General features: G+C 42.4%; 1 protein-coding gene across 1 annotated transcript in view; it reads left to right on the forward strand.

Moving 5' to 3' along the window:
- Anxa13 (annexin A13) overlaps positions 1-23,400 on the forward strand; it is a 55,482-nt gene that overhangs the window by 10,433 nt on the left and 21,649 nt on the right. The window contains exons 2-4 of the mRNA XM_013032224.1: positions 9,786-9,861; positions 16,725-16,819; positions 21,183-21,353. Coding sequence (XP_012887678.1) covers positions 9,786-9,861; positions 16,725-16,819; positions 21,183-21,353 — 342 coding nt within the window. The remainder of the gene's footprint in view (positions 1-9,785; positions 9,862-16,724; positions 16,820-21,182; positions 21,354-23,400) is intronic.

The following is a 23,400-nucleotide window of genomic DNA, read 5'->3' on the forward strand; positions in this document are numbered from 1 at the left end:
AAGAAAGAAAGAAAGAAAGAAAGAAAGAAAGAAAGAAAGAAAGAAAGAAAGAAAGGAAGAAATCTAAAGCCAGTAGTTGTGGTTCACTATTCTAATCTCAGTTATTTAAGGGCAGGAATAGGAGAGTCATAGTGGAAGGCCAGCCAAAACAAATTACAAGCAAAAAGATTGCAAGCATGGCTCAAGTTGTAGAGCACTTGCCTAGCAAACACAAAGCCCTGAGTTCAAATGCCAAAACCAATAGTCTTAGTTAATTTCACATTACCAACTGAAGGCTCAGATTTTGTCACCTCTTCTTTGATAGATTTTTTTTTAATCTATATGCATGGAACAAAGCAAGGATAGAGAAAAGTTCAATCTTTTGTATAGAAAAGAAAATATAGAAAACTTCATTTACCTCAAGCTTATGAAATAAAACTTTGAGGCATTATGCTCACACAGCCTCTGTGGTAAGTACTTAACTTTATCATCATATGCAAATTGCCATGAACCAAATGTAAATGAGTGGGTTGGCTGTTTACTGATAGAACTTTATTTACAAAAAAAAAATAGATGGACCAATAGCCTTCAGTGCCCCAAATGTTCCATGTTACCTATTTGCAAACCCCTGATTGAATTTCCACTCTAAATTTCTTTTTTTTCTTTTTGCCAGTTTTGGGGCTTGAACTCAGAGCCTGGGCTCTGTCCCTAAGCTTTTTGTGCTCAAAGCTAGCACTCTACCACTTGAGTCACGGCATCAACTTCTGCCTTTTTCTGAGTAGTTTATTGGAGATCAGAATTTCACAGACTTTTTGAGCTAGCCTCAAAAAGCAATCCTCAGATCCTAGCCTCCTGAGTAGTTATGTTTACAGGCATGAGCCATCCATGGTCCAGCTTCTACTTTAAATTTCTACAATGAACTTCTTTTTCTGGTTAGAATCTTAGATACGGTCTATGATTTCTTACTAATGTAAACAGATACTGCATTTTGAAGTTGACTTCTCTTTCATTGGGATACCAGCAGGGAATATTTGTAATTTTTATCAGACTAATGGCTCTCAACAGTTGCTGGACATTAGAAATGACTGAAGAGTGTTTGTAAAAAAAAAACACACACATAGAAATCTACCAATCAGATTCTCATTGAATAGACTAAGTTGGGACTCAGTCATCTGTGTATTTTAAGGCATCCAGAATTATTGTCATATGCTACCAGAATTGAAACCCACAGATCTCTATCTCAGCGAGGTCATCGTTGCTGTTGAAGTCCATTTTTCCTCCCCGTGGCATTAATTCTAAGAACCTCGAGCTCTATGAGTTCAAACTATTCCACATCTAAAAATCTGAGGTCACCTTTTCCCCCGTGAGCCCTTTGTCTCCTACCAGATAAGGTCTGACCCAATCTTCCCAGGTAGCCTAGTTAAATGTACTGTTTCTTTTTTCTTTCTCTCTGCTTCACCACCTCAAAGGCCTGACCTCATTCTCACAACAAGACAGCTGCTCTTTCCTTCCATTGTCCCACTACTGCCTCTGCCACTCCTCACTGATACAACCTGGAGCAAGGCTAAGATGCATATTGCATGACATACAAAGGAAGATTCCTCTTCCAGAAGAAAAGAGGAATACTTCATACTTGCAGAAAAGAGTCTATTCGGTCTCCTATGGTTGAGTTAGGAAGCATAGGGCCTCATTCCTCTCCATTAATACATAAACATTAACCAAGTAAGTGCAATGTGTTAAGCATTGTACTGGGCACTGGGGATGTGACAATAAATGTGATATGATGCTTGTCCCCAAGAAGCATATAGATTCATAAAGAAGTATAATAATGTATCCTAAGTGGATCACTCCTAAGTCTGGAGTGGGTTATAAACACAAAAGAAAAAGTGGCCTGCTAGAAAATGTTTTCCAGTCAGAGGAAAATAAAAGCCAGTTGATGGTGTTTGACAATTACCATGGTGTAAATACTTCCAAATTACCAGCACGACTTCCCTGTCTATTGCAGGCATGCTGTAGTACAGTGGCCCTCCATCCTAGTCTACTTAGCACTATCCCAGTCTTAGCACTGAAAGTCCCAAATCCCAGGAAATCCGTCAGTCCTGGGCAACCAGAGGTCAGGAATGGGAGGAAGTTTTGAGCACATTTTCCTACATAGGTTTATTCTCCACTATCACATGGATTTGATGGTAATCTTTTTTTTTTAAGATGGAGAGGTATGAGCTGTCATTCAATCCCAACTTTCTCTTACTCTGAGGAATCAGGAAGCTACAGGAAGGAAGGAAGGAAGGAAGGAAGGAAGGAAGGAAGGAAGGAAGGAAAGGAGGGAGGGAGGGAGGGAAGGAAGGAAGGAAAGAAGAAAGGAGGGAAGGAAAAGGAAGGAAGGAAGGAAGGAAGGAAGGAAGGAAGGAAAAGGAAGGAAGAAAGAAAGGAAGGAAGGAAGAGAGAGAAAGAAAGAGAAGGGGAAGGAAGGAGGGGGTAGAGGGAAGGAAAGAGAGAAAGGGAGGGAGGGAGGGAAGAAAGAAAGGAAGGGAAGGGAAGGGAGGGAGGAAGGGAGGGAGGGAGGGAGGGAGACAGGCAGGCAAACTCAAAAGAGGTAGAACATAGAACAGGGGTTACCAGGAACCACAGGAAAGAGGAATGGAGAGTTGTTCCATTGGTATGCAGTTTCAGTTATGCATGGTGAGTTGGTTCTAGATATCTTCTGTATAGGATGTGGCCTCTTGGTCACTCTGTTATATACAAAAAAGTTTGTCAAGAGACTGGGTCTCAAGTCAAGTGCTCTCATCACACACATTCAATGGGACACACAAGAAGGTTCTGGAAGTGATCTATTACCTTGATCATGGCAATGGTTTTGTGTGTGACTATATATACATGCAACAAATTGTACACACTGAACATGTGCAGCTTAATGTATATGAAGTACAACTCAATCATGTTGTTCACATTTTCTTAAACAGCCATGGAGGGTAAATTTAGCCAGAGTTAGCAACACTGGCTCCAGGAGCCCTCAACTAGCAGTAGTCATGGGAGCTGCTAACACTGAGAAGAAACAGGCCTGTTCAAGGCCCAGCCTTCCTCTCCTTCCTTTTGCCTTGCTTAAGAGGCCTAGGCCATTGTCTGCCATGAATCCTGGTCCTTGCCAATCGTCTCCTCTCCACCTCTGCATTTCTTGCCAGCCCAGATAACAGCTCTCCATAGATGAGTTCACAGCCAGCCCCTCTGCCCTTTTTTCCCAGCCACTTCTTGGACCTTCTTGGCTCCAAGCCTGGGCACCAGATCACCACTTTCAAATATTTACCAAGTAAATCAGTATATTTACCAAGCAATCCAAAGTTTTATGAAGGACTTCACTGGAAATATTAGATAGCCCAAGTGCCACTCCCCTGAGATTCTGATCAGACTCCAGCTTTACAAATGTCTCTTCACATTCTCATGTCACCCTACGTGCTGTCAACTGAGTACTTACTGCCAGCCTGCACTGCCCTCCTGTATCCCCAGCATGACCACACCTAAGCATCACACAACACCAAGAGCAGGTGCACGTCCACCAGAAAGATGACGCAAAGAAAGCTCAGAGCAGGCCAGCTTGCCAAGGCTGTGCACACAATATTGACCTGTCACCTCCCCCAGCACGTCTTTCCCTCAACTCCACCTCTCCCTTCTCATGGTTTGTATGATCTGTCCTCGTCTTTCAAGTACCAGCACTGATGTCACGTTCTCCATGGAAAGTCCTTTCTCTTCTCATCTCTTTGCCCCCAAAGTGCTAATTGTGTGCAATCGCTCTATATCTATTTACTTGCTTACTTTCCTAGAGGATCAGGACTGGCCTTGATGGCTCATTGTAGTCCCCCTCACTTGAGAGATGGCTACCGACTCCACAGAGTTTCATAGAGTTTTGGTGTCTGTTTGGTGGAAGGAAGGAAGACAGGGAGAAAGGGAGGAGGGGGGAGAAAGGGGAAAGACATTGAGGAAAACAAGAGAGAAAAGGAAAGGCCATGAGAGGGAAGAGTGGTTAAGTGTAGTGTAATTTGTCTACCATGTGTGTGTATGTATATCTGTAATATACATGTGTATGTGGAATATATGTGTATATTGAATATAGATATAAGTATATGGAATATACATACATACATATATATATATATGTACATTTGTATGTGTGTGTATATGTGAGAACTGAAGCTTGAACTCAGGGCCTGAGCACTGTCCCTTAGCTTTTTCATTTAAAGCTAGTGTCTCTCTACCACTTAAACTACAGCTCCATTTCTGGTGTGTGGTAGTTAATTAGAGATCGGAATCTCACCAATTTTCCTGCTCCCACTGGCTTCAAACTACAATCCTCAGATCTCAGCCTCCTGTATAGCTAGGATTACAGGCATGACCCACCAGTACATGACTGACTCGCCATATATTTTTTAGTTCATTCACATGCCTCTTGTGAAGGAGTATATTCTCATTTTCCAATCTCAGTGCTATCCAAATAGAAAATCAGGACCCAAGGACCGGCAAGTCTGAGTGTACTTCAGCATGTGTGAATTTCAGGCTGTGCTGTACCCTGGATAATCTTGGTAACCACATCACAGACAGAGCAACCAGTTAGCTATCTCCTTCACCAAGACCCTCCCCAGAACCTGTTGTCACCCTGAAGATCTTACTAGAATGTTCCCTTTCCATTTCCAGGTTCTGACTTCCTCCATCTGGGAATCTGATTGGGACAGAGGCCTTTCAAGGGGGAGTCTGCTTTGGCTTTGGCCCCTGGCTAAGGTCTCAGGGACTCCACCAAGAGGCCACTTCACGCCTGTAGTGGTCACTGTGCTGTAGCAGGGCTTCCCAAGGCTTTAGTGTTCTTTCTTTTTCTAGGGGATCCTAGCATCTCTGTGTATTTTCTCTGCCTCCTCCTGTGAGAACAGTGGTTCATTCACTTCCTTATTTAAAAACATGTATGATATGTGAGCCGACCAGAAGGAAGAAGACTGGAAAGGAAAGCCCCCAGCTTACCCAGCTCTAGGCAGTACCTCCATTCTCATGGACCCCACTGCTGACACTTGCCCCCCATCCCTGCTGGAATGAGAGCTCGCATAGCTCATTGTGACCCTCTCCTCCCATGAGTGTGAATTCTCCCGCTTGTCAAGTGAGACTGTTGTTAGACTCTATCCCAGCTCTAGAATGCCACAGCAAGGATTTTTAACCACTGTACTTCCTTGTGCGAAATGTATGACTGGCCCTTTGGACCCACGCTGTTGATGAAGCTGGGAAAATTAAATGCCATTTGCAAAATGGAAATTTCTCCAGCAGGAAAGGGCTTTGAAATAGTCCCTCAAATGTATTGTTTCTCTACCCTTCACAAATATTTACATCTGTTTAAGCATATGCTCTTCCTGGCTTTGTTTCAAGCTTTGCATAAATGACTTTATTTAAATTTTCCTAGAGCCTTCTGAGTAGGCATTGTTATTATCCCCACAGCACAGAAGGTTGAATAGCTTACGCAAGGCCATGCAAACCTAGCTTGACTGGGAAGCATTTATTCTGTATTCAGTGACTATTTATTATAAATTTTGATATTGTTTGGGGCATTGTGAGATATAGATGTGTATATACTAAATATATATCATATATAAAGTTTGAAAGCTATCTACATAGCTTCAGTGGTGAAGGTGTAGCTCAAGCAGTAGAGCACTTGCCTGGAAAGCTCAAAGCTCTGAATTTAAACCATAGTAGCCCCTCAAAAAATAAGCTCATTTAGAAAAATAGCTTCAAAATGGTTTAAATATGTAAAATGGAAAGCCCCTGCATATATATATGTATAGGTACATAGATGTATAATGTATACATATGTGTATTTATAGATCTTCATATATGTGCATATATCTTCTAAACTTGAGTGGAAATCTGTGTATTTAAAATCTACATAAACAACATTTTATGAAATTTGGGGGATGCCATTTTGTAAATAACAGTTTGTAAATCTTGTAATTCTCATTAGGCAACAAGAAGCTAAGTGATGTCCCAAGAATCAGAGAAAGCCTAAGGTGGTGCAGCTTCTTATAAATTCTCTCACATAGACTTTCAACCTTTGCAAAGCAAGCATTGTCTCCCTTCCACAGATGAGGACACCATAGCTTATAGATGAATAGTCCCAGTTCATATGCTGCCAAGGAGCAGAAGTGCATTCAAAGTAGGGGTTCCCTTGGGCTCAAAGTCCAGACTTTCATAACTACTACTGTTGGTGCCCAATCTCCAGAGCCATCTTTGTTTCCTGAATGTCACTTTGAGCACTACTTACACAAAACGAATCAAGGTGTGTTGTCCAGCCTCCCCAGAGCCTGGAGGCTGAAAGCAAGTGGAGTCTCTAGATAGTCGCCCATGCAGGAGTCCCCTACCACCAACTCTGCATCTAATTAGCATCTGCTTCGCGTGCAAGTTCTGCTCAGTAGCTTCAGGTTTCTAAAGCACAGTTTCCTGATTGGTAAACAGGCCTGAGGCCCAAAGCTAGCTGCCCCTCTAGGAACAATAAACCAGGCACCTGGACTGCTGGGTCCCCACTTAGACCAGAGAAGGCAGACTCTTCCCAGCACCTAGGTAGGAGCCACAGGACACCCCTGCATCAGAGATGTGAGTAGCAGGTGAATATAGACAATTGTAGATACAATCCCAGTGGCCCAGATGAAAAAGCTTCCAGAGTCTGCCTGTCTGTCTGTCTGTCTGTCTCTCTCTCTCATTTCTCATCAGCATCCCTGTTATCATTACCCCCTGATTCCTTTGCTCTGAAATCAGAGACTGCTTTTGCTTCTTAAGTGCATTAGGAAGTCAACTACCATGGTTAATGGTAGCTCCTACAAAAAGCCAGGGCGCTATTTACATTACTTGTCAGGCAAAAAAAAAAATTATCAAGAATTAAGTCCCAAGGTCCTATCCATGCCAGGACTCTCCCCGTGAGTCCCCCAGATAACAGAGTGGTTTGATCCATATTACACTTATCTCCTCAGCTTTTGACCTTGGATAAGCAAACTGCCCAAGTTCCAAAGGCCTTTTCCCCATTCTCCCAGCCTGTAACACTGTAATATTTGTGTCATGCAATGATCTGCCAGAGTCAGAAAGTCCTGGTTCTGGGCCTGACTCCCTTCATGGCCCGGTTCATCTCAGACAAGTCTCCACAAAGCCTCTGCAAGCTCTTATACCTTCTTGGTACAAGAAAGCTGTTCTCTCAGCAGTAGGCTTGATGAGTGTGGCCCTGGGCCTCCAGGACCCCTAGGCACAGCCACTTTCAGAGCCCTGTGTCTCGGTTTCCCCTAACCAGTTGTGAAGTTGAACAGAGTCCAAGCTACTTTCAGAGCCCTGTGTCTGTGAAGCTATGAAGTTGAACAGAGTCCATGTGTCCCTCCAAATTCTCTACACTGATGAGACTAATATGACTTATAGAATAGTTTGAGAACCAGCTAGTTAATAGATTTCTACCAGCTAGTTAATAGATTTCAACTCAGCTTTCCTTCTCAAGATTCTATAATACTTCTGATGCAAAACAAGAACTAGTCATTCTTGAGATTGCTTCTTCCACTCTCAGAGAATCACCTCTCCCAGAACTGGACCTAAAGCAGGATGGTTTCATGAACACATGGTCTGTGCATAAGGCTCCATGCTCAGCAGGGTCGTATGCCTGGCTTAATGCTCTGAAGTCATGGTGTTAAGACTAACAGAGCAAGGAGTTCTCCACTTCCCATTGCACTGAACCTGTGAATGATGTGGCTGGTCCTGCCAACAAACCTCCAAACAGGTTATGAAGCTTTCTCGTATCCACAGATGATTTGGATAAGGCAAAGGGGATCTGTCCTCCCTCTTCCCAAACATGAAGGCCTAGATACAACTGGAGTGGGAGACAGGATGCTGCACTGTGTAGAGCAAGCCCCTTAGTTGATGCTGCATGCAATCCTGCGTCTTGCAGACCTTGTACAAAGTCTCTCACCTGAAGAAGCCAGGTTTCCTTACCTGGAAGGTAGACAATTAATTCTCTCAGCTTGTTTCAAGATGAGCCATGCCCTCATACTCCAAAATACAAAGGAGTGACCAGGGGCCCCGAAGACTTCTGTAGCCCTAATGATATTCACTCAGCCAAAGGGGAACTTTGTAAGTTAATGAACAGGCAGGTACAAAGGATATCAGCAGGGCTATATTTAAGGATGTTATATTCTTTCCAAGCCTTTCTTCTTTTCTTCTCTCCTTTCCTCCCTCCCCTTAAGGGGCAGACAAAATGGTCACCAAAAACCAGTAAGAGAAAACATACTGCTTTCAGGATATTAAGCAAGGGGTAGGCTAACTGATTCTGCTTGGACTATATCCCCACTTCTGAACCAATCACAATCACCACAGTGCTAGGGCACGTGCCCCCACTGGTGACCAAAGACAGGAGAATGTGACTACCAAGCCCAAGGTGATCAATGAGGGAAGAGACAATTTCCCCAAAGAATAGCAATGCCAGGCAGATTGAAGCTACCTATCCCCTAAGCTGTGTGTGGTTAACTGTTCATTTTCAATGACATTAACAATTATGAATGAAGGGAGAATGGAGTCAAGGTGGTTTGTGTAGTATCACTTAAGCCAGCCTTCCCTGGAGGAACTAAATCATAACTTACATATGTGTTGCCTCATGGAAGTGAGGAAAAGCAAAGAACTGAACCATGTTCAAAACTACTAACTGCATGATTGCAATTTATCTCATAATCTTTAAATATTTAATACTGATGCATTTGTTTCTATAGTTATCTATAGCTCATGCTAATGATTCTTATTCTGACCTAGCACTAAGAAAACTTTCCTATTAGAAATGATTTTAAGTCCCTCCCCCACAGTATAACCCCTGCTTTCACTGTATTTGATGTCGGTATAATTTATGGAGGGGAAGGGGAAAAACAAGTCATTTAAATAAGGATACAGGTGGACCTGTTGCAACAATGAGAAGTACAAGTTGTCATGTCAAAAACGAACTTTACAACTTTGGTGGGGGGGAAGGACTGGGGGGGGGCGGGGGGAGGCTGGGAAGGGATGGGAAGGGTAAACAAAGGAGAGGCTACAATGTTTGATAAGAAATGTACTCGCTATCTTGCCCATGTAATTGTAACCCCTCTGTACAGTATTTTCACAATAAAAAAAAAGAAATGATTTTAAGTAAAAACAAGGTAGGCGAATGGAAAGAAAAATAATGTACAAATAATAATATTGACATGAATAACTGACACATTAACACATGTGTTATTCCAAAGACTAAAGTACTGAAAAAAAAAAGATTAAAGCACTGGACATAGGCCAGTATGTAAACTGGGTGTTTCTCCTCTATGAGCACTGGAAGCCAACAGCTACACTTTGGTTGGTTCACATAGTATCTCTGACAAGCTAAATAAATTTCTGCCTTGTCTGAATGGCAAAGATCCAAGCCAGGGTCACACTGTGAAAGCAGGGAACCAGCCCTTGAGGACATTGGCCTACTGTATTAGACTCTGGTTTAGAAACAGACCCACAAAGATGGGGATGACATGAAAATCACCTTTCACAGATTTGGCCAGGCCAATTGTCCTTGGGAACAGAAGAAACTATTCTACTGTGGTTACCCAAGGCCAGCAGGCCCCAAGGAGTACCAGCCATCTCTCTGGGGCCAGAGCCTCCCCAGCTGATTTCCACACTCACCCACATACAAAGTGACAGCCAGTCCTTTGTTGGTCTGCCTGCTTAGTCTTCCAATTAGCCACCAATTAGAAAGAGATAATGTAAGCATGACTGTATTATCTATTCACCTTTTGGATTATTTCTTCCAGGCCAAAGAAAAAAGTCATCAGGGTTTTGATGCGGATCGAGATGCCAAAAAACTGTATAAAGCCTGCAAAGGAATGGGTATGGAAAAACATTTCACTTGCTAAGTTATTTTTGAAGTTGATTAAACTTGATTTCATGATCAGCTTATTAGATGCATTCCAAGCCTGACCCATTGATACTCAAGAGCTCTTTATTCCAAGTCCCAAAGTTATAATCAGATCTTATTATCTAGAGGGGATAATATAACAGAAGCTAGATTTTTGTGACATTTAATTTGACTTTGCAGTGAGGGAAATTTCCTGAGAAGTACAGTTCCTACTGTCCTTATCTAAATCCTCAGACCCCTTTTAGGAAAGATGGTGGGGGAGTGGGTGTGATGTGAGTGGGAGTGGGTGATGATGAGTGGGTGAAAACTCCATCTAAAACTAAATCAAATGAGGGCAAAGAAGTGGCCAAGGTCAGTCATCCAAGGTCAAAACTGGAAAAAAAAAACCCATAATCTATGACCATGAGTGGAGCCCTGGGCAAGAGATCATCAGGACCATGGTGGAATAAGGCAGATAATGCCTTTTAATTACAAATATAGGACCAAGGTGGGAAGGTGGCTCAGTGGTAGAGTGCTTGCCTCGCATGCATGAGGCCCTGGGTTAGATTCCTCAGCACCACATAAGCAGAAAAAGCCAGAAGTGGTGCTGTGGCTTAAGTGGTAGGGCACTAGCCTTGAGCTGAAGATCTGAGGGACAGTGCCCAGGCCCAGAGTTCAGGCCCCAAAACCAACAACAACAACAAAAATTATATATACATATATGTATATATATATACAATGCCTGTTGTCCCTAACACTAGAGAGGTGGACACTGGAGGATCTCATTTCAAAGCCAGATCAGGCAAAAAGGGAGTAAGATTTTATCTAAAACAAGCAAAACCATGCCAGGTGCTAGTAGCTCACACCTGTAATCCTAGCCTCTCGGGAGGCTGAGATCTGAGGATCACAGTTTGAAGCCATCCTGGGACAAAAGCAAAGTCTATGAGACTCTGACCTCCTGTTAACTTCCAAAAACCCTTAAGTAGAGTACTGTGGCGCAAGTGGTAGAGGGCCTTTAGCACAAAAGCTCAGGCCCTGAGTTCAAGCTTCAACCCCACCCCTCCACACACACACACACACACACATACACACACACAGATGTGGTAGCAAATACTTGTAGGATCTCTGAGTCTGAGGCCAGCCCTGGAGAAAAAGGAGAGACATTATTTGGGAAAAAAAACAGGCTATAGCAAAAAGATCTTGAGCATAATCAAGTGGCAGAGTACTTGCCTAGCAAACATGAGGCCACATAAGGCCCTAAGCACAACCCCTAGGAGCATTATAAAAAATAAAATAAAGTTTAAAAAAGAAAAAGAAAAATGGACCTGGAATCCAAGGAGACAACTGAGGAAGTAAGGTTCTAATTCTCAGAGTCAGAAGGAGGAAGAACCCAAACCACAGATCAAAGAATTTACCTTGAACTGGAGGAAGGAGGGAAAAAACAGATTGCGAGCTGAGTAGACAGATAGACCCATAGGCGTTGCTGGAGAAGAACTTAAAGGTGTTCTTCCTGGTAGCCTGCCATTGCTCAGTGAGTGGGAGGTGAGGTTGCTGCTGGAGATTGGTTTGACAATGGGGGATGAAGCTGATGTGGAAGGGGAAATATTGAGGAAAATGCTGACTTCCCCTGAGAGCCCCTTTTGTTAAGGAGACAATGGTTTTTCATGGCTGCAACACACTTATTTTATCCCCCTAGTCTGGAAGTAGGCTAAGAGAACAGCAAGTGAGGGTAATTGAGGGGCCGTGGACGTCAAGGAACAGGTTAATCACGTTTCCTGGATCTTCTATTTTAATTTATTGAGAAACTTTCAAGTTTTTAGGTACTTTATATGTAAAATCTTATAAAGGCCTTTCTCTTTTTATCCTCATGAAAACCTATTTTTCAGATATGGAAATTAAGGTTCAGACAAGTTAACTAATTTCTCCAAGTCACAAAGTCAGTTAATGAAGAACACAGATTGATCCCATTCCTGTCACTCACTCTAAATACCTCCACTTTAGGGGCTACACAGCTGCTATACAAAGGGGTGGAAATGAGACTGGGATGATATTGCCCAGTGCCACTATCAGCTGAGAAAAGCCATTGGGGATCCCCAGGGTACTCTATTGAAAAACTCATGGAATTATTCATACACCTTACATTTCAACCTTTTACAGTGTGTAATTCCATGAGTTTTAGTATATGCACCGAATGGTGCAACCATCCCTACTAATTCCAGAACATTTTCATCACCTCTAAAAAAAAAATCCCCAAACCTTTTAGCAGTCCCTCCATCCACTACCTTCCTGCCTCCAGCCCCAGGTAATCACTACCTATCTCTAAGGGTTTGCCTGCTCTGCTTACTTCATATAAACAGAACCATACAATTTGTGGCCTTTTATATCTGGCTGCTTTTACCTTGGCATGGTGTTTCTGCATAAATAAGCATTGGATTTTTACTTAGAAGGATATTAGTAGAGCTTCACTTTCCTAGGAACAGATGCTGCAGTAAAATAAATACACCCATCAATTATGACTCTAGAGAAAAACTAAGATCCACAATGCAAATTCTAAGTAGATGTATCTTGATTCCATATGAGGAATAGTCTGCCTTGACCAAGAACCAAAGTCCCAAAGGAGTTGAATCTGCTAGGAGATTTTTCTGCTGGCAGAGGGATTTCTGCATTTTAAATATCCTACAGTAAATCAGATATAGAGGAGAGGGAAAGAGAGAGGGAGAAGGGAAGGAAATGACAAGGGAGAGGAAAAATTAGAGGGAGGAGGGCCGGGAAGGAGGGAAGGAAGGAGCACACACCGACAGTGAAAGGAAATGAACAGTTGCTTGGTTTGAGGGGGTCATCAGAGGAACATTCAGAAATGTCTCCCCTCCTTGCCCACAGCCTCTGGTGCCTAATCTTGAATTGGGAAGTGAGCTGTTGGAGGCTGGCTTTTCGTTAAAGTGACAGGATGCTTATGACGGAGTTTGGCTCAGTAGCCATGGAGTCCCAGGGACTTTCCAAGCAGGCCAAGTGGGAAACTCTGTGGCAGCAATGCCACTTCCTGTGCCGCTCTCCAGAGCACTGTAGTTAAAAACACACCAGTTGAACATATTCTGGATATCAGAATCACAGTGTTTTCCTTTCAGTTTTTTAATGTGGCCACAAAGTGGCCACTGGTTTCTTCTTGTTGTCATTGTTTTTTAATGTTTGTTTATTTGTTTGTTTTGGGTGCTAGTACTGGGGCTTGGTACTGTCCTTTAACTTTTTCACTCAAGGCAAGCCCTCTATTGCTTGAGCCACACCTCCACTTGCAACTTTGCTGGTTAATTATGATCCTTAGCAGTCCCCTAAATTGCTAGGATTAGAGGCATGAGCCACCTGCATTGGCTCAACAGTGTTGGTTTCTGCGTAGACCCCTTGCTGTATTCCCAGTGACAAACTGGATCCACATATCCGTCATCCTGTTTAGTCTTCTTACAACACTTGGATGACAATCCAAGGTTAAATGTCTTTCAGAGGTTAAATATCTCTCCCAAGGTCATAGAGTTGCAGGTCATGAAAGCTGAACCATTGGGAACTAGGGTCCATCCAAAGATCTCTGATTTAGCTGATGGCCTAGAATCCTACCCTCTATGGGTAAGTACAAATGGATGCAGAATGGTACTGTTGGCAACATTTGTCTCTAAGACTGTGCCAAAACACACCTAGGACTGTGGGCAGCTGCCATTCACAGATTCTGCTTCAGAACCTTTGGGGAACTTGGCTTTACTGATACTGTGACTTCAGATTTCAGAACTGTGAAAAAAGAAGCTATTGTGTGTAGCCACCAGGGTTGTGATCATTGATACAGCCATCTCAGGAAATGAATCCAGAGAGCAAGGAAAGGCCATGATGGACACAGGCAGTCAAGATCCTTCCTGCTCATGACTTCATTGGCATTTTCTGTGCCTCTACTTCCAAGGAGAAATGAGGAGCAGGGTGCCAGTGGTATGGGTGTAGACAATGACCCTTGAACGGGGACCATGGCCTCCTGGGTTCAGCCAGGCCTATGGAGGGACAAGCCACACCTCTGCCACTGCCTCAGACTGTTTATTTGGCCCTGTGGTTTCTGCCCAGTGAAAACACCACCACTGGGTAGCCTCTTAGAAAATTGCTAGGGAAGCAAACCACAGAGGCCCCAGGCACTTCCCAGGCTGGAGATCACTCAGCTCCGACCTCTACTATGTAATTACTTCCCAGCCTCTAACGCACAGCCGGGCTTGAGGGTCTTTCTTGTCTCCATTTGAGAGTCTTTCCCAGAACCACTAGGGACTGGCCCCAGTGCCTCAAACCATTGTAAAATGTTTACAGGAAATTGGTCACCAGTACACATTGCTGATGTGCACTGCTGATGTGTTGTGAAATGCAGAATGAGGTCACCTTTCAGCAAATGGCTTCTTGATGAGATAGCAGAAACAACCCCCAAGGTCAACCTGAGACCTGCACTCTAGGGGCTTGTGAGAAATCATGGTGTCATTGTCACATCCTGCCCACACCTTCGGGTTGCTGACTAGCCATTCCAAGACCACTAGGTCCTCTGGTCTCTCTTGTCTAAAAACATTCTAGGAAGAAAAGTCTAGAAAAGAAAAGTCTTTGTTTTTGTTTTTTGGTTTTTTTCTGGGTCCGGTCATGGGGCCTGAACTCTGGGCCTGGGCGCTATCCCTCAGCTCTTCAGCTCAAGGCTAGCGCTCTACCACTTGAGCCACAGCGCCACTTCTGGCTTTTTTCTTTTTGCTTATGAGGTGCTGAGAAATCGAACCCAGGGCCTCTGGCATGCAAGGCAAGCGCTCTACCACTGAGCCACCTTCCCAGCCCCAAGAAAAGTCTTTTTCAGTGTTTTGGTTTTAAAAAAAATTAACTCAGTTTCCCTGATTACCCAGATGTGAGTAATACACATTGTATTATAATGCATGATGCATGTTGCATAGAGTAGTGAGAGTGTACTGTTGATCCTTGCTGCATACATGTCATCTGAGTATCACATCCAACTCAGGAATGCAGACGAGATTCCATCACAGTGGAATAGAAACTTTCCATTCATTCCTTTGTACACATATCTATGTATATGTGTGTATATGTGTGTGTATTCATTAATTCAATACATTCCCCAACAAATATTGGGAGCTTTCTATGTAGCTGTGGCAGCAGACAAACACCTGCTCCTGTGGAACTTGCAGTGGGTTGTGGCAGAGCCGTCAAGAACAGACCACCTGAGGAATATAGAGGGAGGGCTTTTTGGCCTCGTTGGCTAGCCTGGTTAGTTGAGTCCTGAATTGGGAATGGAAAAGAAGTTGAAGATCAGAGATAAATGTGCCCTGGGTAGAAAGAATGGCTGTGGCAAAGACCCGCTGGTGAACAGGGAAGTGCACTTGCTCTAGGAGTGGCAAGTCAATTCTGGAATGGATGGACAGGAACTTGTAAGAGACGTGCAGGGAGGAAAACTAGAAGGTACTGCTCAAAGTCCTATCAGCTCCCCTAGAGTCAAGACTCTATGCTATGTTGGAAGAACCCTTGTGGAAAGGTTGGAAGCAGGAGGCTAATGGAGATGGAGTGCAGGACAGCAGGAAGCCAGAATGAATCCCAGATTCCAATCTAGCCACTGTACCTCACAGAGGCAGGAAGGCTTCTTGCATGGATGTAAGTGTCACCCCTAGACCTGAGGTGCTTGGTCCCCGGATGTGGACAAGGTAGCCCAATGGCAAGAGATTCTGTTGAACTGTGAGGGGAAGGTTCCAGTGATATTAATGAGGAAAGGAAATGTTCTTAAGGTAAGGTTTCTGGCATTCTGAGACTTAAAATCAAGCACAGAAAAAGTAACAGGATTCATGTTACATAGCTCCCAGGAGGGAATGGAGGGAATGGAGAGAAACAACAGCATTGGAATCTAACCAGAATGAGTGGGGCAATTAACCCTTGCTACTTTGTAAGTTAGCTCATCCTAGAATTTTCTCTTTCTCCAATTGGAATCAAACAACTGGGTCTTCTCTGGACTAAAGATGTAGGAATCATCCTTGAGATGAAGTACGACAGAAATCTAATGTTTCTACCAGAGCCAGAACACAGCTCTCTAACCCCTGGGCAATGCCTCTCTTAAGTCCACACTGCGTCTTTCCAAAGGATGGTTTGGAGGGCTAAGGTCAGAGTCCTATTAAGGCTAAAATATTAAAGCAAAATCAAGTGATCCTACCTGAAAAATAACTAAAAGAAAAAAGAGCTTGAGGCGTGGCTCAAGAGGTAGGGCACCTTTCTAGCAAACATGAAGCCCTGAATTCAAATGCCAGTATCACCAAATATATACATACATATATATACACATAACTGTATTACAGATTATATAATATTCATATATAATAGACACTATATTATATGCATAATCATGTATCATACATACATTACACATTAAATTATACATATAATCATACATATAATACATATAATAGTATATGGTATAATTATCATACATAGCATATATTATGTGTATATGTTGTATTGTATTCTATCGCATATATTCCTATTGTATAGTAGATAGTGTATATAATATATATGATACACATACTGCTTATGTGTAATATATAATGTAATGTATATTATATTAATATGCATATTATATAATACATATGGTATCTACACAGTTATATATAGTATGTGTATCATATTATATTATATATACATATATACATACACACAGTTTTCTACATATGACACTAAAGCTAGAGTGCCTATTCTGTCCCACTAGGGCCTTTGACTTCCTTTAAACTAGAGATATGGCTTCCTCAGAGTTGTTCTTCAGCATCTTGTCTCTTGTTCACTGTAGTTTTGTTTCTTTCCTTCACTTTAGGAACTGATGAAGCAGCCATTATTGAAGTCTTATCGAGCAGGACATCAGAGCAGAGGCAGCAAATAAAGCAGAAGTACAAGACCAAGTATGGCAAGGTGATTGCAGGGTCCTCAAGCCGTGGTCTTGGCCTTCTCACTTCCTCTACAGTCCCCAAACAGCAGAGAGCATCTTGAAAACTAGAGCCGAGCTAGTCCAGGAGAAAAACCTAAATCCCCATTTACAACTTGGAATTGACTTCAGAAAAACTGAAATTGCTTTGCTAACTTCATAGCCTATAAAATCAAAACTCTTTAAGTCATTCTTTTGATGGCATGTTTCTATTAAAAAATGGCCCTTAGACATTTTTTTTCCACTCAGTTTGGGCTAATTCCCCATAATAACATATAGATTGCCCAGTGGTACAAAAATCAGGGCTTTATACAGGAACTTTTAACTTATTCAATCATCATCATAAATCATTTATTCTTCATAAATTCTTGGTATTGGAAACTTGACAAAGCACCTTTTATTTTCTTTAGCATTACCCATTTTTCCTTTACATTTCTTTGCATTTTTGTTTATATTTCCTTCCTTTTCTTTAATTCTTTTTGCTCTAGATAATGTCATTATGGGAAGCCTTCAGGTACGTTCTTGATTCTTCATTAATAATAATGAATACAATGTTGACCTTTTCTTAATGCCAGTAGAATGGTCCTTATGCAAAGTGAACATTAGTCATTATGCCTTGGATCTCATCCATATTTATAAAACCTTTATGGTTTCAATCACTATTTGGAGAGATAAAGATCATAAAAATATAAACAGAAGGGAGAGTTGCTTACTTATTTGCCATTGGTCAGCTAACAATGTGTGTGTGTGTGTGTGTGTGTGTGTGTGTGTGTGTGTGTGTATACACACAAGCACACATACATAAATGTACTGAAGCTTGAGCTCAGGATCTAGGCTCTGTCTCTTAGCTTTCTCACTCAAGACTGGTGCTCTACAACTTAAGCCACAGGTCCACCTCCAGATTTTTGATGGTTAATTGGAGATAGGAGTCTCACGGACTTTCCTGCCTGAGCTGGTTTCAAACTGCAAACCTCAAATCTCATCCTCCTGAGCAGAGGTTACAGACATGATCCACCAGAACCCAGCTGGCCATAAACCTCTTTCAGCTTCAGTGTCTTTACATACAGAATGAAGATGGCCACTTACATCCTCTATTTGGTCATTAGGATCAAATAATAATGCAAGAACACATCATAGAGGAAAATGATAGTAGCTAAGATTGCTTCCAATGTACAGATAAGGAAGTAAATCTTATATGTATAAATGACTGAAGTAAAATCATACATGTACTTAAAAAAAAACCAGAACCTAGCGAACTCTTCTGTCTCCAAAGGCAGTGTCCATTCTTAAAGGACCCAGTGCCACAGTGGAGCTATTTCCTTATATACAAAATGCCTGAATGGCTATGATTTTGGAGTTTTTCTTCTCTCCTAACAAACAGACTTGTCAATGTCATTGTTTATGAAAATAAATGAGTCTCCAGATCAACAACATAAAACTTGAACTAAGTAGAGTTTTCATCCTGTCCACACACCTAACTCTATCCAGTCCTTCTCCAATTAATATGTCTATTTCCACTAATATGGAAATATTAGATGCCAATACATCTTAAATTATAGTCTGAAATTCAGTAAGTCAGGGCTGAGTATGTCAGCTGTAAAGAAAAGCAACACAGTCTGGTACAATACATGGTGATCCCTCCTGCCTAGCTAGCTCCCAGATGGGTTTCAAAGAGCTAAGACCACCAAAGAGTTGCTCCTAAAGCTGGAGGATGTCACAGATGATCAAATCTAAGTTCCCATGACATGAACTCCAATAAGAACCATTCAAGGTGACACTGCCAGTTAGTGGGATGAAAGCCAAGGCAACCTGAGCCCATGCCATGCCTTTACCCCCCGAAGAACATAAACCTACCAAGATTTGTCCTCATGCTTGTGGATTATAAGAGCAGGCAGCTGGCATTTCTCTTCTCTGCAGGTCTACATAATGCCCATCTGACTTGGCAAAAATAGATTTCCAATTCTCAGGTGGATCTACACCACAGTCTTGAGCAATGCCCTATCTTACCTTACTTTACCTTACCTTCACAGGATGTGATATGAAATGCTGTGACAGCCATGAGACAGAAGAAAAATTTTACATCCTTCTTTTTTTTTGAGGGGGGGGAACTTGGACTATGGCATTTACTAGGCAAGTGAGCTATCTCTTGAGCCATGTCTCTAGCCCCTTGGTGCATTAGTTTAGGTAGGGTTTTTATTTATTCCCAGGCCAACCTGGGATGCAATCATCCTACTGGTGATTCCCATGTCACTGGGAAGGATAACGATGTACTACCATGCCAACCCATCTTGATTCCCCCTTAGCTGAGATAACAGGCTGGTACCATCCACCCAACTGGTTGAGATGCTGTCTTACAAACTTCATTTTGCCCAAACTACCTCAAACCTCAATCACTCAGCCTCCATCTCCCAATACAGGCTTGAGCTACTGGGACCATTTATTACATTTCTAAGATTCCAGGCCCCATATGTAACTTGTGGGCAGGGATGGGAGGGGAAAACTGGGAGAATGAAAAGGAAGGAGTGACATTATTTTAAAAAGTAATAAGAAATGTACTTATTACCAGACTTATGAATTGTAATCTCTCTGTACAACACTTTAATGATAACAATACAATTATATTTTAACAGCCAGGTACTGGTAGCTCACACCTGTAATCATAGCTGCTCAGGAGGATGAGATCTGAGGATCACAGTTCAAAGTCAGCCCGGCAGGAAATTCTATGCAACTCCTATCTCCAATTAACTACCAAAAAGCCAGAAATGGAGTTGTAGCTCATGTGATAGAGTGCTAGCCTTGAGCAAATAGGTCTCATGGACAGTGCCCAGGGTCTGAGTTAAAAAACTCCAGAACCAGAACATTAAAATATATATATATTTTGAAAAAGATGGCAGGTTCCAGGCTCTTGCACAAGGTCAGAGGCTCATCTGAAAAACAATTATCTCCTCTAAAAAAATTCCCTGCAGTGTGGGATAATACACACATAAATATAATAATATCTAAGTATGTATTACATATTATATAATATATTGTAGATATATTATACATATTACATATTATGTATTTATATAAATATTATGTATTAGTTTTATATACTATATAATATATTATAGATATATTATATGTAACATATATTATGTATATTTGTATAAGTATGTAATAGTATTTATTATAATGTATAATTATATGTTATGCATAATATACAAATATATGCAAATATCTATAGTTTATATTTTAATATTGTACAGCATAAATATAATCATATGCAAATTATGATTTACATAATATATAAATATTATACATTATATATTAATATATAAATATTGCAATAATATATGTAATAATTTATCACATAACATATATTATGTAATATATACCCCAGCATATATTATGTATCTTATATAATAGAAAGCATCTAGTTAGCATTTATATGCCATACAGTGTGCTCATTGTTTATATGGATACTATCATTTAATTCTCCCAACCACCATAGGAGGTAACCCTGTTCTTCCTGTTCTCTAGAGAAGAAAATGAACTATCGGCAAAATTACTTTCCCAGGTCTCAATGTCCCTATGACTGAGTCCTAGTTTCTGTCTCCTGTTGCTGAGTAGCTAGTCCCTGCCCTTGCTTTACTTGGGTCCCTGAGATGCTGGCTGGGCCGCAGGTCTCCTATCTGACCCACCCTGGCTTTCAATTAACACGAAGGTCCTCCATTGAAGCTGGGCAAGTAATAACGCAGATGTCTATGACAGAAACTCATCAGAGGGAGAAAGGTGTAATGAGAGGGTGCTCCCAGAAAAGATAAAGACAGAAAAACCCTACTAAAATCAGGGAGATTTCACGAACTTCTTCTTGTGTGAGTCCTTTCTCACACATAGTCCTTTCAGGATATATCGAGATAACCAAAGTGACTACATCTGATTAGACCAATTCATGCAGCAAATGACCAGATTCCTCTGGTCCTGTGTTTCAGAGTTCTCTAGCTGAATGTTTGAATGGCAAATCAAGCATGTCGGAGGTTCAGTAAATGGATACAATACCAAAATATCTCTTGCCCGGTTTACAGGGCTTTCTTGAGGATCCACTGAGAAAAGTTCTGTGACCTCCAAAAATGTTCTATAAATGATATTCTGACTCCAACCCGGAACAGGAAAGTTTCCCTGCCTCTTGGCCAGCCGTGGGGGAGGTGGGAGGTCATGGCGCTCACTGCTCATTAGAATAGGTGCTCCTGTCTCGCATCATTCCATGTGTGTCTGGTATCCTGTCCACCTTGAGCCCACGTAGTGTTGGCAGACACCTGTCCCTCTCTTCCTAGGTCACGCCTGCTCAGTCTCTCATGTTTTCTATAGGACCTGGAAGAAGTACTCAAGAGTGAACTGAGTGGAAACTTTGAGAAGGCAGCCCTGGCTCTTCTGGACCATCCCAATGAGTATGCTGCCCGGCAGCTACAGAAGGCTATGAAGGGCATGGGCACAGATGAGGCCGTGCTCATTGAGATCCTGTGCACAAGAAGCAATAAGGTCAGTGCCCCATGAGCCCTCATACCAGGCCTTGAGGTCCAGTCCACTCACCCAGTAGAAAGAAAGCTACTCCATGCATTCTGCCCATGGTGAGCAGAAGTTGGGCAGAAATGTGCCTCTTGACCTATGCAAGACAGATGTGTCTTCCAGAGGTCCATCTTTGTACTACCACTGGCTTGATACGTTCAGATCCTTCCAAAAGAGATCTGTCAATCCTAACTGATGCCATTTTCTGTGCAGGAAGGGTAATTCTACTTGCCCTCTCTCACCAGACTCTGTGGCTCTTCTGCATGAATAATGCAACAAGTAGCCCAAGCATGTGGAGTTGGTATTAGTGTCTCACTGGTGGCTATTACCTAACATACAGTACAAAAAGTCTATAATGAGACAGAGAAGTAGGTGGTGCCAGGGACCCCAGCAAACACCCCAGTGGCTTCCAGCACTGTCTGCATGTCTATATGTCTTTCTATCAGCAGACTCCAAACCCTTGTTCCTTGGCCACATGCCAACCTGAAAAGAGCTTTTGTTAAGACCCAGGAAAAGCCCATATGTCTTCAGGGAGACCATAGAATTCAACAAGAGTGAACAGGGTCCACAATTCATCAATAGGAAGTCCTCCTTCTTCTATAACCACCCATCACAGCTGAGAGAGGAGGTCTGGGAAAGAAACTGCCAGAATAAAATCAACATTCTGCAGGCTTCCCAGTAAAAAACCAGCAGCAAAGGTTAGAACAGACAGCAAAGACAACCTGAAGCAGCTCTCTGAGGTTAAATGGTTATGCGAAGCCCTTAGTGCTGGCTACCTGCTTGGCTCAGGCTAGGGCTCAGTTTACTTTGCCAAAGTCTTGCCATAACCCAAGCTCTCACTGAAAACCCAGCTGTCAGCATTCCTGATCTCATTCCCATGAAATAATAACACACACACACACACACACAGTCTCAGGATAGTGCCTCAGATGAAGGTTTGCACAGACTCCAGAGACATCACTAAAGCTAAGACCCAGCTGACATCACACTACTTTTCCTCTCCCTACCCCCCTCTTCCTAGAAGCAAGAAGTCTGATGTCATCACAACCAACACTTGCCTTTGTGAAAAGATTAATTTCATTATGATATTTATTTCCTTCGCCTGGTATCTTTAAGGAATAAACAGGCAAGGTTCTTTCAATCAGATAGGTGTGCTGGCACAGAGAAGAGAGAAAAGCACTGGCTCTGACATGCATTTTGAGCTACTTGTGGGTGATGTGGGGGAAGCATCTGTCTTTCACACTGTGGGCTTAAGGGTAAACTACAGTGGCTTTGAGGTGAGCCACTTGGCACAAGACTTAAGATGCAAAACAACTCCCTGTCCTGGAAAGAAACTTTCTCTCCTGCCCACAGCAAGTTGTTTACTGAATGAAGCTGTTTGAAGCAGAGAAAAACTAGAAATCATCCAAGCCCCCTCAGCTGGCTAAACTGCAGCTTAGGGTAGGATGGAGTGTTTTGTGTTCTTTAAAAAAAAGGGGGGGCTGGGAAGGTGGCTCAGTGGTAGAGCGCTAGCCTTGCATGCCTGAGGCCCTGGGTTCGATTCCTCAGTACCACAGAAGCAAAAAGAAAAAAGCCGGAAGTGGTTCTGTGGCTCAAGTGGTAGAGCGCTAGCCTTGAGCTGAAGAGCTGAGCGGGACAGCACCCAGGCCCAGAGTTCAGGCCCCCCGACCGGACCCCAAAAAAAAAAAACTAGGTAGACCAGACATAGTGATCTGTGCCTTTAATCTCAGCCACTCAGGAGGTAAAGATTGAGAGGATCAAGGTTCCAGGCCAGCTAGCCAGAAAGTTAGCCAAGACTTGATCTCAACCCATAACTGTGCATGACAGCAGCCTGTCATTTGGGCTATGAGGGAAGTATGGGTTGAAGACTCACCATCTGAGGGAACCGTGGGCAAAAACATGAGACCCTATCTGAGAAATGACTAAAGCCAAAGGGCTAGGAGTATGACTCAAGTGGTAAAGCACTTGCCTAGTAAACATGAGGCCCTGAGTTCAAACCCCAGTACCACCGAAAAACAAA

Source organism: Dipodomys ordii, unplaced genomic scaffold (assembly GCF_000151885.1).
Source record: "Dipodomys ordii isolate 6190 unplaced genomic scaffold, Dord_2.0 Scaffold151, whole genome shotgun sequence".
NCBI classification, from domain to species: Eukaryota; Metazoa; Chordata; class Mammalia; order Rodentia; family Heteromyidae; genus Dipodomys; species Dipodomys ordii.